This window comes from Panthera onca, chromosome A1, assembly GCF_046562875.1.
Source record: "Panthera onca isolate mPanOnc1 chromosome A1, mPanOnc1 haplotype 2, whole genome shotgun sequence".
NCBI classification, from domain to species: Eukaryota; Metazoa; Chordata; class Mammalia; order Carnivora; family Felidae; genus Panthera; species Panthera onca.
In genome coordinates this window covers 31,005,397-31,024,604 of record NC_138339.1, presented here as the reverse complement: position 1 = coordinate 31,024,604, position 19,208 = coordinate 31,005,397, and the positions used below count along the sequence as shown (strand labels likewise).

Below are 19,208 nucleotides of genomic sequence, written 5' to 3'. Positions count from 1 at the left end.
TCAGTGCAAGGAGCCTGATGTGGGGCTTGACCCCACGAACTGTGAAATCATGATCTGTGCCAAAATCAAGAATCAGACCGAGCCACCCAGGCACTCCTGCCTTTAACTCTTGGAGGTACAGACCCATTAGTTTTCCTCAGTGAAAAATGGAGATCATTTTAGGTAATGGTACATTTGTCTGTGAAATGCATTGAATGTTTTGGAAAAAGGAACATCATGTGTAATAACGCAGTGGAGCCTAAATTTGAAGAAGTAAACAAGTGCACTCATTGTGATGAGCACCAGGTGTTGTATGGACGTGTTGAATCACCAAATTGTACACCTGAAACTAATTTAACACTGGTGACTATACTGGAATGAAAACAAAAGAAGCAAACCTAAATGAATCACGATTATTGATTCTGTAAGTTATTATGCCTTTTCAAAAACTGAGAGGGTTGTACAAAAGGACAAACCTTTATTTAACTTAGTGGTGATTGTGTACAGTCTGTTGTGTCTTTTAATCTGAAAAGAAAGCAGAACCTGTCACTTAGAAATCTCACTTTGTGTTTGTGTTGGTTTTTTAGGTGACCCACAACACAACTGTGAATGGCAAAGATACAGTTCATCACTGGAGTTGGGCCTCAGACATGCCCCTGGAGTGCACCACCCATTCTGTGGCAATTAGATGCTATGTTGACGATCCTCATTTCTCTGGTCGCAAAGAGTGGAGTGACTGGAGCCCACTGAAGAACATTTCTTGTAAGCTTATATGTGAAAAGCTTTCGTTTCAGATGAATTAGATTAATCTTGCTTAAGGTTTAGTTTAAGCTTTAAGTTCTCTGAACGCCACTTAGCGTTATGAGGGTCACCTGAGGATCTTCCAAGTCTCTCTCCCAGAACATTTTGATTCAGAAACTCTGGGGCAGGAGTCAGGAATCTGTATTTTTAGAGACCTTCCTGAGTCATTGGATAAACGTCTAGATTTGAAAGTCACTGTGGTAGGCGTTGAAGGACATTTAAAAATTTTAGGTAGATGTTATTGACGTCAAGTCTATATTTAAAAAAAAAAAAAGGCTCCTAGTTTCTTGCCCACAGAGCAGATCCATATGAGCTGCAGAGTTATTGCAGAGAACATGGGGATCTGTAAGTGTACTGAACTCATCTGCACCCTGAATGGAGCTCAGGCAGGTAGAACGTTGGCAGTGGGAGAGAAGGCCTGGAAAATTGTTGCCAACACCTAGGCTGACGTTTATTGTAGATCCACTCTAGCGACAGCGTGGAGGAGTGGACCCGAGGAAGGAAGGACTGGAAGCAAGTAGATGAGTAAGGAGGGTCTTTTGCAGTTCAGCAAAAGACAGTGAAGGTGTAAAGTAGGGCACTTGGGTTTGGAAATGAAAAGGGAGAAAAGTTGTGAACACTGAAGACACAGGATTAAAATTGGTGACTGTGTGTTTGGTAACCAAGAAATAGAACCAAATGTGAGCATTAGTTTGGGCAGCTGAGCAGCTGGTGATGTCTTCCACTGAGGCAGAAAATATGTGAATGAATTCAGTGGGAAAGATAAATTCATTCTTAATATGTTAAGCTTGAGGTACTTATGAAGTGTCTGGGTAGCAGTGTCTCATAGGCAGTGATTAGTAGGAGCTGAAGATCTCTATTTGAGAATCATCAACATACATGCGATTCATATTGTTTACGTCTGGAGGTTAACATGCTCAGGGAAAGAGAAATGGGGACCAGGGATACACATCTTACAAGCTTGACTGTCTAAGGGTAGGATGAAAGAAAAAGAGGCCAGCAAAGCAGACAGTAGCCAGAGGGTTAAGAGTAGCCTGGTAAGAGTAGCCCGGTGGGGTAGAGTGGTGTAGAACCCAAGAGAGAAGGGAGTTTTGAGAAGTTAGAGCTTAGGCAACACACCCGATGCTGTGGATGTCAAAGGGAAGGGGAGACTGAGAAGTGGCTGTTGGACTGAGCAATTTAGGCCAGCAAGACACCTTAGTGGAATGGTCAAGGTAGGACCCACATTGTGGTAGATTAAAGAGTAAGTAGGAAACTAGAGATAATTAAAAAGATTGGACATTTAGGAAAATAAAAACAAAGGTGTGGCTTTAACCAGCAGGGAATTAGGATTAAAGAATAAGTTCTGTTTAAGATGTAGAATACTTAAACATATATTCAGGCTGATGGAAAGTAAGAAGTCGGCCCTAAATACACAGAACCATTTCAGAGGTATAGAATTATATAATGAGTGACTTTTTCTTGGTGTGGATTTTTTATGTGTGGATATAAACGCATTTAATTTGAACCTTTACACTTCTTAAGACATTAACCTGTGACCTTAGCTATTGGCCTATAGTCCCCTGCATTCCCCCACCATCACCCATCATAAGTAGATAAGACATACCTACTTTTATTTTATTTCTTGTGTAGGTCTTGCTCCTTTGAAACCTGGGGGGTCATACCTTGTCTTTGGGCCACCATTATTACAAAACACTTTATAGTATGTTTTGTATACACTGGGCTATTTTATGGTAAAATGCTTCTAAAGTATTTGTGATTCCTTTTGCTCTTTCTAGGGTCTCCTGATTCTCAGACTAAGGTTTTTCCTCAAGACAAAGTGATACTTGTAGGCTCAGATATAACATTTTGTTGTGTGACTCAAGAAAAAGTGTTATCAGCACAGATTGGCCAAACAAATTGTCCCCTTATTCATCTTGATGGGGAAAATGTTGCAATCAAGATCCATAATATTTCAGTTTCTGCAAACAGTGGAACAAATGTGGTTTTCACAACAGAAGATAACATATTTGGGACAGTTATTTTCGCAGGATGTAAGTATATAATACTGAAGAAAGAGTTCCTAGTAGTCTGTTTTGGTCCTCTTTGAAAGCTTTAATGCTGTTTCCAAGTGATGGGGATGGTGCTATTTCTTTCTCTCTTTTTTTAATTCTTTAATAAATTATAGATGAAGGCATCCAAATTTTTGCTTGTTTTAAGATGAGTTCTAATCTTGTATTTATATAACTTGAAGGTTTTGTAGGAAGATTTGCAATATCCAGCCGGTAATTTTTAAATTCTTAGTTAACAGCTGTGTTGAGTCAAGGGTAATTAGTATATAATACTTCTTAATCCTACATTGTTCAGGAATTATCTCATATAACAGTTGACCCTTGAACAAAAAAATAAGTTCGAACTGCATGGGCCTGCTTATACATGAATTTTTTTCAGTAAAAACAGTACAGTACTGTAAATGCATTTTCTCTTATGGTTTTCTTAACATATTAAATAGCTTACTTTATTGTGAGAATATGATACACAGAATATGTGTTATGTTAATCAATTGTCTGTTATTGGTGAGGCTTCCAGTCAACAGTAAACTAGTAGTTAAGTTTTGGAGGAGTCAAAAGCTATATATAGATTTTTTTTTAAGTTTATTTTTTTAGTAAAAAAATACACCCAACAATGGGGCTTGAATTCATGACCCCCAAGATCAAGAGTCGCATGCTCTTCTCATTGAGCCAGCTGGGTGCTCTTGCATGTAGATTTTTGGGAGGTTCCATGAGAACTTCATGGGAGGTTGGTTCCCCAAACCCTGTGTTTTCAAGGGCCACTCTGTGTCCGTTTCCCACCAAAAACATACCTTTTAAAATTAAAAAGGTAAAACGTCCCACCTAATTAAAACATATCTTTTTAAAATTTAACTTTAGAACATACCTTTTGGAGCACCTGGGTGGCTCAGTCACTTGGTTGAGCATCCGACTCTTGATGTCAACTCAGGTCATGATCTCAAGGTTGTGGGATCAAGCTCCACATCAGGCCTCATGCTCAGCACAGAGCCTGCTTAGGAATCTCTGTCTCTCTCCCCTTCTTGCTGTCTGTCTGTCTCTGTCTACAGTAAGTAAATTTTAAAAAATTTAAAACATACCTTTTAAAACTTACCCCAATTAAAGAAATTGTAATGATTTTACACAAAAATCTTTCAATAGTGTATTGCAGGCTTCTGTGACTTTTAAAGTAATATATTTGAGGAGGAGGAGTAACTGGAGGACATGCATGAGAAGGGCCCCCTCTCCCTGTTTGTGTGTGTAACATATGCTCCGTTATACAGGGGCATCGTTATTAATGTGGTCACTCCTACAGTTCTAAAAGTACAGCATGCTTCCAGAAGTTATTGTGGGAGACTGCCCTATTTATATAGCTTGTGTTGAGTGTCCACAGAGAATTTGCGTTTCGAGCTTTTCTGTCCCCTCTCCCGTGGCAACTGTCCTGTGGCGCACTGATGGCTTTGCCTCCAGCAGTCCTTGCTTCCCTTCCTCCCCTGCAATTCTGAATTCGAGGCGGAGTTTGGGCTAAAGGGTCTCATGAATAAAGTGTGTGGAACGTAGTGAGTGGGTTTTGTGATTTTCTTTTGCTTGTGTGGTGATTTTTCTTAAACTTTTTTTGATTCTCAGCTGTGCTCTAGACCAGCAGCTCTCCACCTTTCTATTCCTTCTGTTGAAACTTAGGAGGAATTATGTCGATTCGCTGATATACTCCCAAGGGAATAACCAGGCTTAGGTGCACTTCTCAGTGATGGCTGGAACCGTGTTCCCTTTTTGTCTTCCCAGAAATGCATTTTGCAGTTCAAGTGAAAGTGAGATTATGTTCAAATTTAAACTTTAGAAATTTCTTTCCTAATGGAATTTTAGGAAATGACTTGCAACATTCCTCATAAATGATCATGGAGCATATAAACTGAGAACCAGTGGTGTATGTAGTGAGGCTACCTGATAAGTGATAACCAAAAAATGAGACAGCCACTTAAAAGTACAAAAGACAAAAATTAAAACTCAGAAGATGAGAATATCCATCAAGTTTTTATTATTTCTAACAGTGTTCTCACCTTCTGTCACATAGTAGGACAAACCTATTTAATTCATATATTAACCTTCATTTGTAGCATTTGGTGGTTGAAATACTATTTGTTAACTCCGGAGCAGTGGTAGAATTTCCCTGCAGAGGGATTTCTTTAGGGACTTAACAGCAAGGGCAGTTTATGGTGTGAGTTAGGGATCAAGAGTCATTATTTTCTTTCCCTCATGGATATCCTGTTAACCGGCCATGTGTTCAAAAGACACATTAAAAACCTACCAGGATTTTTGTTTGAGTTACATTAGATCTATTAATTGAGGAGACCAGTTTAGGAGAATTTTCATTCTTTCTATACTGAGTTATCCAAGCCAGGAACATGGTCTATCTTTCCATATAGTTAGGTCTTCTTTGATTTATATTGGTGATAGAAAGTCTTATGTATCTTCTAATAAATTTATTCCTATGAATTTGGTGTTTGGTGCTAGTAGTAACAGTGGCTTTTTTTCCTTTTAAGTTTATTATTGTGATTGCAAATAAATTTATTATCCAGCAGACAGAAGAATACTTATTTACCAATACTTGTCAGTGTTTGTTCATGAGCTAATTTAGTCTTCTAAGCAAAATAGATCTTATTTTATAAACACTATTTCTTTAGTAATCACTCAGAGTTATTTTCTTTTTAAATTTTTTAATGTTTATTTATATTTGAGAGAGAAAGCACGAGCAGGGGAGGGACAAAGAGACGGAGACAGAATCTGAGACGGGCTCCAGGCTCCAAGCTGTGAGCTGTCAGCACAGAGCCTGACATGGGGCTCGAACCCAGGAGCATTGAGATCATGACCTGATCCAAAGTCGGATGCTTAACTGACTGAGCCATCCAGGCGCCCCTGGAGTTATTTTCATAGATAGTGCCACTTCAGCATTAAACATTGACCTAAATACTAATCTTTCATCATACTTAAAGCATTTTAACATAATACACTGTGACATAGAATTAGAGTGTTTAAATATTTATGTCAATGACAGATTTCATACTTGCTCATTTGAAAACATTCTCGTAAAAAATGGCTTTGTTTTTTAAATTACATTTTCTATTTGCTGGTAATACAGTTGATTTATACCTAGTTTTTACCTAGCGTCAGGTGATTCCTTTATAAGTTAATTTATTTGAGAAGACAGTACCTTACCTTTCAGATCCTCCCCTCATATTTTTTCTACCTCCCATCTTCCCTTCTCCTTCTTTCTGTTTGCTCCTGTTATTTGGATTTTAACTATTTCAACTTAACATATCTGCCAAATACTAAAATAATCAGCATTTTTAGTGTACTCAAAAATTTGGCATGTCATTCTAATAAAATGACTTAAAGTTTGGCCTTAGATTTAAAACAGTTTTCAAAACAAATATGTCAGTTTTAGTCTCACTATCCCATTGTTAGACTTCAATATAAATACTCATGACTCCTCTTAATATTACCTAAAATATCATTTATGGACATTATTCTATCTCAGGAAGGTATGGGAAATTTGCTAAGTCCTTTTCAGTTACTCACTAGTAGTCTAAGTCTAAGAACTGTTTTTAAAGTTTAGTTTTTAAAAAATAAAATTATTGGGACACCTGGGCGGCTCAGTTGGTTAAGTATGCAGCTCTTGGTTTTGGCTCAGGTAATAATCTCACCATTTGTGGGTTCGAGCCCCACGTTGGGCTCTGTGCTGACAACTCAGAGCTTGGAGCCTGCTTCAGATTTTGTGTCTCCCTCTCGCTCTCTGCCCCTCCCCCACTTGTGCACTTGTTCTCTCTCAAAATAAACATTAAAAAATATTTTACAGATTTTTTCAATAAGTAATTGTTTTTAAAAAATTTAGTGAAATATAGTTTGGATAAATATGACAGAGAACACTAGTTTCTATGTATGCTTGGTTAAGCATGATTACAGAAATACCAATTTCAGGGGCACTTGGGTGGCTCAGTTGGTTGGGCGACTGACTTCAGCTCAGGTCATGATCTCACAGTTTGTGAGTTTGAGCCCCGCATCGGGCTCTGTGCTGACAGCTCGGAGCCTGAAGCCTGCTTCGGATTCTGTGTCTCCCTCTCTCTGCCCTCCCCTGCTCATGCTCATGCTCTGTCTCTGTCTCTCAATAATAAATAAACGTTAAAAAAATTAACAAAAAGAAATACCAATTTCTTTTTTCTTTTTTCTTTTCTTTCTTTCTTTTTTTTTTTTTTTTTTTTTTTGAGAGAGAGAGAAAAAGAGGAGCAGAGGGAGAGAGAGAGAATCTAAACAGACACAGGGATTGATCCCATGACCCTGGGATCGTGACCTGAGCTGAAATCAAGAGTTGGACGCTCAACCAACCGAGCCACCCAGGTGACCCTGGAAATAACCAATTTGTATAATTAGTGTCCAACGCAGAATTTTCCATTATTACTTTAAAGGTCTGACACACACACACACACACACATTCTTTTTTTTTTCTAGTTTTGTCCCTGCAAAATGAGAGGGAATCATTTCAATAAAGAACAAAAACCAAAGAGCAGTAGTCACTTCTGAATTATAGGAAGATGCAGCATTTCACCAAGAGATACTTTATAAGTAATAGTCCTTGCAACTTCTTTAAGAACTTTGAAACTTGTAACACGACCCGACCCGTGTTGACTTTTAATTTGAATTGGAATTTCTTTTCAAATCACAGTTATAAATGATAGATATTGATACTTTTAACCTGTAAATTTTTCTGACTTGTTGGATCCAGGTTCCTCTGAGAGATTTGGTAGATTTTGAGGCGGGTGGGGGGGGGGGGTCGTTGTTGGGGAGCTTCCAAATGAGCTAGTAGTCATTCATCAGCATATTTTAATCCATCATTTCTAATGTAAAATCAACTCCAAAACATGCTACAGAAATTCCTGCATTGTTCCAAAGGTAAAGTGTAAACACAAAGTTATTTTCATTTTTAAAAGAAATTGTACAAAACATAATTAACATTTGTGAAACATGTTTTCAGGGAAATTGTATATCACCTGTAACTACATTTTTCTTCCCATTAGATCCACCTGATATTCCTCAAAAACTGAATTGTGAGACATACGATTTAAAAGAGATTATATGTACTTGGAATCCCGGAAGACCGACAGCACTGGTGGGCCCACGCAATACAAGTTACACTTTATTTGAAAGGTAAAGATCACTGGTGAGGGAAAAATGTCAGACAGTGAGGAGTACGTTGGAGGGGTATTAAGTGACATAGGGAATGCTCTCATTTATGTTATGAGCAAGAAAGAAAATCCAGTATGCTGTATGAAATTGGATATGCATATTACATGCACACAGACTATATTTGCATGCTCTTTTAAAAATCCTGGAAGAACCCTCAAATACGAACAGAGGCTGTTTCTGGGTAGTAGGCTTCTGGCCGATTATTTTCATCTATTTTCTGTATCCTCTACGTTTTCTTCCCAGAGTCTGTAGTAACATCTATAATTAGAGATATAAACGTTTTAAAAAGATTAATTATTAGAAATGTTACCCACTTATTTTTTCCTGCAGTGTTTATCTCTCTTGCCATTTTGAAATTATTTTAATCTTGTTGCTCTCTTAATTCATAGTTTCTCAGGAAAATATGTTAAATTTAAAAGAGTTGAAGCACCAACCAATGAAAGCTACCAGTTATTCTTTCAAATGAGTCCAAATCAAGAAATATATAATTTTACTTTGAATGCTCGCAATCCTCTGGGTCGGTCAGAATCAACTATTTTAGTTAACATAACTGAGAAAGGTAAGCTGCTTCATAAACCAGTGTCTTAAAAATAATTGTAGAAGTGCTGGAGTGTCTTGAGATTAATGAGGAGTGCTTCCAGGGACTACTTTTTACTATTTTCTTTCTAGTTTTATAAATTGTTATAAATTAGTTTTATAAATTTTATAGATTTTATTTGAGAATCCTTAAAATGTATAATTACGTTTCACCATTTTATTGAATTCAGACAAAAATTTGAATTAGTCATTTTCACAGAAACTTTAAGTGGTTTTATCTAATAGGTTTTGATTCCTGAAAAATGTTTTGCCCCAGTTTTAAAAGCTTTTTATTTTAATTACAGACTCACAGGTGGTTGCAAAGATATAAATTACAGCCCCGTGACCTCTTCACCCAGCTTTCACCATTTTTGACGTCTTAGTAACTATATAGTATAATTTCCAAATAAGGTAGTTGACACTGGTACACTACTGTAAACCAGGCCAGTGAGCTGGACCGCTGACTTTGCCCAGTTTTCGCAAGTTTCTACGTGCACTTAGAGGTGTGTGTGTGTGCGTGCGCGTGCGCACGCGCGCACTTCTGTGCAGTTGGATCCATGTATAGGTTCACAGAACCATCAACACAATCAATATAGAACTGTTCTATCTCCACAAAGGAACTTTTTCTTGTTGCCCCGTTGGCAAACCCCCTCCCCCACCCCCATCCCTCCCCCACCCCCACCCTTCCACCCACCCCTCCACCACCCCTCCACACCTGCTCTTGCATCCCGCTCCCTAGGCAATATCCAATCTGTTATTCCTCTCAGTGCTTTGTTATGTTGAAAATGTTATATAAATGGAATCATACAGTGTATAACCTTTGGAGATTGGCATTTTTTACTAAGGGTAGTATCCTTGAGATCCATCCAGGTTGCTGTATGTATCAGTAAGTAGTTTGTTCCTTTTTATTGCCGATGATTCCGGAATTTTTAGCAGCCCTATTAATACATAGCTCCAAATAGAACTTAAATATGGTCCATCTTCTTAGCATTCATTCCTGTGGGCATTCTGCTGCATCGGGTCCATACCAGCCTCTGCAGCACAGAATGGTGACATAGAGGCCTTCTCTTAGAGACTCGGTCACTGAGAAAGGCTTAAACCAAATGCCATTAAAAAACAGACTGGCAAGTGATTAGTAGATGACCGTGTTGCCTTGTTTGTAAACATAAGTACACTTCATCAGCTATTCCTTCTCATCATTTTTGTTATTTCCCGGGTTTTCGTAAGGTCCAAACAGCTACATTTTATACTTGAGTGGTGGTTTGTGTGTATTTCCCTGCCCTCTGCCTTTCAACTTTATTTTCCCATGTTGCTTTCCTTCCACTCACATGGCACGCGCACTGTCATCAGCATCACTGCGCCTTTGTTCTTGCTCAGAGCCCAAACTGAAATGCTTTTCTGCATCCGTTCTGCCATTTTGCTCAGATTCTCCCTTCAAAGCTCCTCTTAAGACCCATCTTCACTCTAAGACTTTCCCTACCACACCGACGTCTAAACTCCGGTAGCTGTTAATATCTCTGCCACACATTTCAAACTCAGCATATGTACTCTTGTTACTTTTCTTTTTGTTTGTCAGTCCCCCAGTAAGTTAGAGGTTCCTTAAAGGTAGAGATTATGCTCCTACGACCTTGTAGTATTCCTGATGGCAGTATAGGAACCTTGAGTGTGGTTGGTCCATGAAAACTGTGGGCATGATATCAGCAGTAAAAGTGAGCTTTTGTGTTCCATGGATACTGAGTGGAATATTGTTGATCAGTACTAATGATACCTCTTTCGTTTTTCGGGGTTTTTTGATTGTCATTTGTCATGTTAGAAAAGAGCTTTTAGGATGATCTCTACAAATTGTATTTACAGTTTATCCTCGTATTCCTACTTCAATCAAAGTGAAGGATATTAATTCAACAGCTGTTATACTTTCCTGGCATTTACCGGGCAACTTTGCAAAGATTAAACTTTTATGTCAAATTGAAATTAACAAAACGAACTCAGTACAAGAATTGGTGAGTAAGATTCTTCTGTAGACTTGCTTTGAGGTTACTTTAGATAAAATACTTAGTTTTCAAAAAGAATTGAGTAAATTGAGGGGCGCCTGGATGGCTCTGTCAGTTAGGCGTCCACTTTTGATCTTAGGTCAGGTCATGATCTCACGGTTCATGGGATCAAGCTCTGCATTGGGCTCTGCACTGACAGCATGGGGCCTGCTTGAGATTCTCTCTCCCCCTGCCCCTCTGCCCCTCTCTTTCTCTCTTTATCTTTGAGAGAGTCTCAAAATAAATAAATAAAGAATTGTGTAAATTGATATGCATAGGCTCTCAGGTTATTTATTATAGAGATTTACTAAGAACTAAGGCACCATACATCAATGTAATAACGGCTTTTTATTTAGTACTTGAACACAGTTATAATACTGGATATTATTAGAACATGAGTTGCACTTTTATTAGGTTGTTTCCAGGTCTCGTATAGCATCTTGCACATAGCTAGCGCCCAGTAAATTTGTGAATGAATGAGTAGTTTTTTGCCATAGCCGCCAGCATGAATTAATGGACTAATAATAAGCACCAGAGAGAAGGTTTCAGACTGCCAAGTGCAGCAGTAGGAACAAGTGAGTAAGTGAGAGCATGACTTTTTAACACCGTTTAGATACTTAAGGTTGACTTTTATACTGTACCATCTTGTAATTTGTGCTAAGTCCCAAATAAAAGAGACTGTAATGAAAATATTCATTGGAAGCTTATTGATGGTTGCTACAAAACTCAGATGCCAAAATATAACCCCAGAAGCTTTGTAATTGGGAGTTCAGAGGACTTCCTGAGGCGTGCACATCCCCAAATTTGTTTAAACTGTTTCATTTTTTATGTAATTTAAATAAGAATTTGTTGAATATTCCGCATGTTTAACACCAAACTAGAGGTTCTAAGTGCTGTATTAAAAAATGCACAAGACGATGCCTGCCTCGAAGCTTCCAGATATACCTGACTAATGTACTTAAATCCTCAAGGTCATCTCAGATTAGTAAATCTGAGGCTTACCATATATTAAGGCTTACTGTATTACCATTAGCCATTGACCGACGATCAAAATTTATATCATCTTTGCTGCATAATTTAATTGATCATTATTACTTAGATCCAGTATTTGGATTAAAATGACACCGAAGTTGTTTGGTTGTTGTTGCAGAACATAATTTTACCGATTTGGTAGTTACGTAAAAATTAAAATGTTTTGGTGGCTGAACTAACTTTAGTGCTGTAAAGGCAAACTCAGGTGGACATTTAGTCAATTTATGTTACAAATTTGGGCAGCTTTCTTATCAAAAAAAAGTATGTGTGTATAAATGTGTGTTTTTAAACACATGACATTACTTATACATACATTTGCATATTTATTTGCTCTCTAATAGCGGAATATCACGATCAGAGGAGTAGAAAATTCAAGTTATCTTGTAGCTGTGGACCAGTTAAACCCATATACTGTATATACTTTCCGGATTCGCTGTTCTGCTGAAACTTTCTGGAAATGGAGCAAATGGAGCAATGAAAAAAAATATTTAACCACAGAAGCCAGTAAGTTAACTAAATGATTTATGGCTAAATATCACTAGGGATCCTGAAATTTTACAACTGTTTTTTTTTTTAATCTCACCAAATGAGTAAAAGGAGAACACTTGAATTGTGTAATTGTATAGTATCTGCTCGTAAAATGTCATCCAGACATTTTAAATGGTGGCTCTAAGGTTTGGGATAGTGTGGACAGTTACTTGGCCCGTGTTGTGTGGGAAACTCTAGGTCTGTCTGCCGGATGATTGCAGCTGTCCTAAAATGGTGCAGAGGAAACAGACTGGAAACTGTGCTAAGATTACGGGGTGATTTTGCTCATAGTCTTTTCCTCCTTTTCCTAGAATTTTAATTCTGTTTTAATTCTGTTCAGTTCTGTTTGCTGAAGACAATTCTTGGTAAAGAGAATTTGTTGGAATTTTTATTTGCGACCTAGGCCTGAGAAATGGATGGGGCCGCGGGTCTTGAACTACTCTTTCTGCAGTACACCAAATAGGTCAGAATAGGTGCAAAATTAGTTGACTGGTTTTCTGAGTATGATAATTTCCAAAGACAGAAGGAGATTCTATCCTTGACTAATCACATGTCAGCTTTGAAAATCAAAAACAAAAAACTTAAAAATAGGTATAATTTTCAGGAGTCATTCAGTAAAAGATAGCAAAAGCTTTATTTAAACTAGATAACTTGGGGGGGGTGGTGTAAAACTTCTTCCAAAAATTTAATGAACAGTAAAACACAAACTGATAGGTATTGATCCAGACTTTGCCTCTCCACAGGAAGGAAGGTTAGAAAGATGAGAGGGGCTTTGCAATATTGTGTCCGGGTGGTTTGGATCATCAAAATGGAATCCCATGCATGAATCCAGAGACGGAGAGTGTTAGTTATTCATTGCTGCCTGACAAATTACCCTAAAATTCAGGGGCTTAAAACAGTAAACATTTATTCTCTCACGATGAGTTTAGGTCAGAAACTCAGAAGCAGCTTAGTTGAGTATCTCTGGCTTCGAGTCTCTTGTGAGGCCACAGTGTGGACGTGGGTGGGGGCTGCAGGCTTGCCTAGGACTAGAGAATCTGCTTGAAAGATGGCTCGCTCAGTGGCTGGTCCTCACCACACAGACCTCTCCGTAGTGCTGCTGAGTGGCCTCATAACATGGCAGCTAGCTCCCCCCAGACTTAATGAGGAGAGAGAGACCATGGCGCCTCCATGATGCCTTCTGTGACCTCGCCTCAGAAGGGAGGAGCCATCATGTCTGTTGCACTCTGTGTCACACAGGCTGATGCTGATACAGTGTAGGAGTGGACCACACAGGCAGGCATATCAGGAGGCGTGACCAATGTCATTGGTCATTTGTAGACTGGCTACCACAGGAGCCTTTGCCTTCGGTTGACGAGCTGCTGTTGCCAAGAGGAAACACTTGATTCACACCTCATTAAGATGACAGCATTAATTCACTTAACAAATACTTACTGAGTACCTGCCATGTGTCAGGGACTGTTCTAGTCACCAGGGATATAGCAGTGGATGAAACAGTCTCTGCCCATGGAGTTTATAGGCTAGAGGATTAGAAGTAAAATTTTAAAAATAGTATGTTGGGAGAAAAATAAAGCTGAGAAAGGGGACTAGGGAAAGAAAGTGACGGGAAGGAGGGGTTGCAGTCTTAAATAGGGTAGCTGGAAAAGACCTCACTATTAAGGTAACATTGGAGCTGAGATCTAGAGCAGGCGAGGTAGCAAGCTACACGGGGAGCCAGGGCAGGAGAGCTTCCGCACACAGGAAGAGAGGTCACAGAGAGCTCAGGAAGCCTGAGGCAGGTGTCCTCAACACGTTGGAGGAGCGGGACACCAGGAAGCCCGTGCTCGGCCAGAGCCCACCTGAGCAGGAGGAGGTGGGAAGATGTGAGCCAGAGCAGCACGAGCCTCAGGTAGGGCCTGAAGGGTGATTTTAATCCACTCGAAGGGGCCTTATGTCTTGCAGACGTTGAGAGCTCGGCTGTTTCATCCCTTCACTTCTAAGTGGAAGCCACTGAACTGCTTCACATTTTTATGGAGAATTCCAAAAACCTAGAAAAGAATCTCAAGCGCCACTGTCTCAATTATCGGTAGTCTCAACTGACATGCCGTACATGTCTTCGAATGCTAACTTTTAAATCTCTTTCCTAGTTCCTTCAAAGGGACCAGATACTTGGAGAGAGTGGAGTTCTGATGGAAAAAACTTAATAATCTATTGGAAGGTAATTGTCTAATTTTTTTTCCTTAGATATTTAAATGATTATATTATGCTAAACTTGCGTGTGGTACTTGGGTTCTCCAGGAGACTGGATTTCCCAGACTGGCTCTTTGCAGCACTGCTGAGAATCTAACCTGGTACTAAACCCCCCCAGACCCCTCATCACTACTGAATCACCACGGCCAGTGTGGTGAGGGTCTTCTCTGTCGGATCGGGGTGTTCTTTACTTTGATTTCATGAGGACTGGAAAGGACCTGAAGATTTCGTGAATTCCATCCACGTCTGTCACTTCAGCCAGAAACACCTCAAGAAGCCACAAGTTAGAATCTCAGTTGTGTTGGTGTTACGTTTTTTATCTTGAACACATAGGAAACTTTTTACATATTTCGTGTGTACTTTGTTTCCCTTAAGTAAATTGCATTATTATATGCCACTTAAAATTTTTGCATTTGGGTGGAAAATTAAGCTGTAAAGTTTTGTAAAAATTTTAGATACAGTGTAAATTGCATTATGTTTCCACAGTTTTTCTTTACTAGAGCAACCGTTTTTGTTGCTATACTCTTTATCTGATTTGCAGACATCAAAAACCATTGTTTTCCACATCAGATATTATAAGAACAGTCATAATTGGATTTCTTTAAATAGGGAATTCTGTTGTTGAAAGTAAAACTATTTTTGCAAAAATTTGATGTCAGTACAACTTTGAGTGAAGTAAGTCTTTCTGCAAGTTCACTCTAAGTTCTGTTGCTTTGTGGTGGGCTGTATATGACCCCTCTTACTCATTTTTTAAATGTTTATTTATTTTTGAGAGAGAGAAGGGGAAGGGAGAGAGAGGATCCCAAACAGGCTCCCCACTGTCAGTGCAGAGCCAGACACAGGGCTTGATCTCCTGAACTGTGAGATCATGACCTGAGCCAAAATCAAGAGTTGGACGCTTACCCGACTGAGCCACCCAGGTGCCCCCCCTCCCTTACTCTTGATTAGAAAATCCACTGGCTACCCAACAACTGTCTGTCACATTTCATGATAACATAGTAACGATGATACAGTCACTTCAGTATATCACTTCTCAGCCTTTTGCCTAAGATCAAGTGTCGTATCTGTTCTTAACAGTTTAGTATCCGATATGTCCTCTATCTGAGAACAATATAACACATGGATTTTTGGAATCAGAAGACACAATAGGAGCTTGCTCTGTCCATTTCACACATCAGCCTGGTACTGCAGAACCGTTACTTCAGGTATAGAGAAAATCTGTAATGTTGTTCAAACTAGACAAATGCTTAACCGAAGCTTAAAAATACTGAAGTGATTGTAACTTTGGTGACTAGGTTGATGGTTCTGCCATTTGTCAAGGACGAGCATATTTGGGTGGAAAATTAAGTTGTTTGGGGTTGAATTTTTTAAATCTGCTTTTAAAAATCTGTGCCGGTGGGATATCCAAGTAGAGTCTAATAGGTGGTGGTTTGATGTAAGGCTCTGGAGTTCGGGGCAGAAGTCGGAGCTAAGACACAGCTTTGAGTAGCATGTAACTGGGATCACTCAGGGAGAGCATGCAGGGTGCAGAGAGGCCAAGGATGGACCCCTACGTGAAAAGAGCATAAAAGGACCAGCAAAGGAAGAGGATCCAGCAGAGGAGAGTGGGAAGGGTAGATGGGCAGGAAGACCAGATGAAAATAATATAGCAGAAGCCGAGGGAGGGGGTTTTGTGAAAGAGTGAGCAGTCAGCATCATCTGATGAAGCCCACAAATCTTGGGATGATAATGGGTACGGTAGAACAGGTCATCGGAGAGTCACTGGGGACCTGTTGTGGAGCAGTGTTTTCAGCAGAGTTGTTTCTGTTTTTAATGAGAGAGATAGAGAGACATAGTCTAAGTGGGGGGGAGGGCACAGAGAGAGGAGAGCGAGAATCCTAGGCAGGTTCCGTGCTGTCAGCACAGAGCTTGACGTTGGGCTTGAACTCACAAAAGCGCGAGATCATGACCTGAGCCAAGATCAAGGGTTGGACGCTTAACTGACTGAGCCACCCAGGCGCCCCTTCAGCAGAACATTGATACCAAGGTCTGTCTGGATTAGAGGCTTCCATGCGTCATCATATAAATTGGAGCAGTGGTTTTGAAAAGCAGTTTAGCTCCATAAATAAAGAAGTTTGAATGTTTCCTCATGCCCAGTAAGTCTACTTTAGAAATCCACACTAAAGAATTAATCCTAACTATGAAAATGAAAAGTGGCACTGAAAGGTGCACCAAGTATTATCTTAGTATTGTGAAAAATTGGAAACTACTTAAATTTCATTTATTTAAGGAATATTCGGGTCAGCTAGTAAAAATACTACATAAAATATAAAGCCGTTAAAGTGTGTATATTATAGACAAGTATATTATAGAAAGGCAAAAAAAGATAAATTGTATAGAATGATTAAAACAATGTTAAAAAATATACATCTTAGAAAAACAACTTGAAGAAAGTATCAAAATGCAAAAGTATTTAAGAGATAGACATGGGAACATTTTATAGTTTTGTTTTTTTTTTTTTTACTTTTGTATAATTTCCAAATTTTCTGGTGATGAGCATGTACTGGTTTGATAAAACAGTAAATATTTTTTAAAAACTGTGATGCCACAGGGGCACCTGGGTGGCTCAGTCGGTTAAGCGTCCAACTTCAGTTCAGGTCATGATCTCACGGTTTGTGAGTTTGAGCCCCGCGTCGGGCTCTGTGCTGACAGCTTGGAGCCTGGAGCCTGCTTCAAATGCTGTGTCTCCCTCTCTCTGCCCCTCCCCAGCTTTCACTCTCTCTCTCAAAAATAAACATTAAATTTTTTTTTTTTTTACATAAAACTATGATGTAGTAATTTTTTTAGGTTTTGTTTATTTATCTCTACACGCACAACCCTGAGGTCAGGAGTCACATGCTCCACTGACTGAGCCAGCCAGGGGTCCCTCATGCCATAATTTTTTACGTTTTGCTGGGTAGAGCAGTCATTCTTACTACTTTTTTTGTTTGTGTCTGAAAAATGAGGCTAAATGCTGTTTTGTATTTACTTAATTTTTAAATTTCTGTGTGTTCTTACTGCTTACGGTAAGTATAGTTTTTCTTCAGTATCACCTTCCTGATTTATCCTGGTCTCGTGCCTTTTAAATCTGTGTTTTATACTGTTAACAGCTTCATCTATTCCACTGTTACCTTGTTGTGATTAATGCAGTACCTGGTTTAGACTTGATGGATGGGCGTGCCTCATCACATAGCCATTTTTTGCAGGTTTCTTGACAGAATTTATTTTTCTGTTTTTCATAGCCTTTGCCCATTAACGAAGCTAATGGGAAAATCCTTTCCTATAATGTGTCATGTTCACTAGATGAGGAGACACAGTCCCTTTCTGAGATCCCTGATCCTCAACATAAGGCAGAACTACAACTTGATAAAAACGACTACATCATCAGCGTGGTGGCAAAAAATTCTGTTGGTTCATCGCCACCTTCTAAAATAGCTAGTATGGAAATTCCAAACGGTGAGTACTTAAGATAACATAGTACATAAGAACAGGGAATTAGAGTGAAGCATCCTAAAGGTGTTTGCTCTCATAATGTCAGCTTTCTTCTCCTGTCCCCTGTTGCTGCTGATGCAAAAGGAGGAACAAGCAGATTAATGTCCCGAATTCATTGAGAGACAGCAGTCATCAGTCATTAGTGTTGACTCCAAACATCTACTGATGGATAAAATAATTACTCTACCCAGTTACTTTAGTGCATAAGGTTGGAGAGTTATGGTGGTAGATTACTCTTCATAGGAAATGTTTCAACTACTTACTCAAGTACCGTTTTCATTTCTCTCTCCAAGACCATGAGAGCTGATGCTGTATTAGCTAGGCTATTTTGCACACTGCCAGGACAAAATTTTTATTTTAAGTGGCCATTTTGTTGGTAATATCTTACCAACAAATGTCTTTATTGTAATATTATAATATATATTATCAATATCAGCTTGAAAAAGTAACTGGGGCAGTTTTGAAATTAACTTAGTGCCTTTTTTTTTTTTTTAAGTTTATTTATTTATTTATTTAATGTTTATTTATTTTGAGACAGGGAGAGACAGAGCATGAATGGGGGAGGGTCAGAGAGAGAGTAAGACACAGAATCTGAAACAGGCTCCAGGCTTTGAGCTGTGAGCACAGAGCCCGACGCGGGGCTCGAACTCACGGACCGTGAGATCATGACCTGAGCCGAAGTCGGACGCTTAACTGACTGAGCCACCCAGGTGCCCCTAAAGTTTATTTTTTGAGAGCAAGAAAGAGAGGGCAGAGGGGCAGAGAGAGGGGAAGAGGGAGAGTCCCAAGTGGGCTCCACATTGTTAGTGCAGAGTCTGACATGGGCCTCGATCTTGCAAACCATGAGGTTGTGACCTGAGCCAAAATCAAGAGGATGCTTAACGGACTGAGCCACCCAGACTCCCCTGCCTTTCTTTAAATACTATGGATTCCCAATGATGTGTCCATTCTTTCTTGGCCGCCTTGATAGCTCTAGACTTGTGAATTTTAAATAGCCACTTCTGCCTCTTTTCCCGGTTGATTCCTCTTTGAGGTCATTCCCTGCTCCCCCACTTTGCTGTCCTGCCTCAATATGGGGTCTCCTATCTGTGCCCACCCACTCCTAAAGGAAGAAAAGTTGGTCCAGTTGGGGTCCTCTGAGTATCTTTTCAACTCTTGATTGAGGCAGTTTCTTACTGCCTGTAACTTAGCTGGTTCTTTGCTTTGTTTCAGTCGACAATTCAGGGGAATTAGGAAGGACTAGGGGAGGCGCCATACA

The 19,208-nt window shown here is 39.4% G+C and overlaps 1 protein-coding gene and 1 non-coding gene across 3 annotated transcripts in view; both read left to right on the top strand.

The window, feature by feature from the left end:
• LIFR (LIF receptor subunit alpha) overlaps positions 1-19,208 on the top strand; it is a 78,536-nt gene that overhangs the window by 40,042 nt on the left and 19,286 nt on the right. For both annotated transcript variants that reach the window (XM_078445086.2, XM_060637624.3), the window contains exons 6-13: positions 567-741; positions 2,559-2,813; positions 7,877-8,006; positions 8,435-8,604; positions 10,476-10,621; positions 12,025-12,187; positions 14,338-14,408; positions 17,701-17,914. In XM_078445086.2, the coding sequence (XP_078301212.2) occupies positions 567-741; positions 2,559-2,813; positions 7,877-8,006; positions 8,435-8,604; positions 10,476-10,621; positions 12,025-12,187; positions 14,338-14,408; positions 17,701-17,914 (1,324 nt within the window). The remainder of the gene's footprint in view (positions 1-566; positions 742-2,558; positions 2,814-7,876; positions 8,007-8,434; positions 8,605-10,475; positions 10,622-12,024; positions 12,188-14,337; positions 14,409-17,700; positions 17,915-19,208) is intronic.
• On the top strand, positions 15,466-15,661 carry LOC132682635 (U2 spliceosomal RNA). The gene has a single exon (XR_009611805.2). It is a non-coding gene; the product is annotated as a U2 spliceosomal RNA (small nuclear RNA).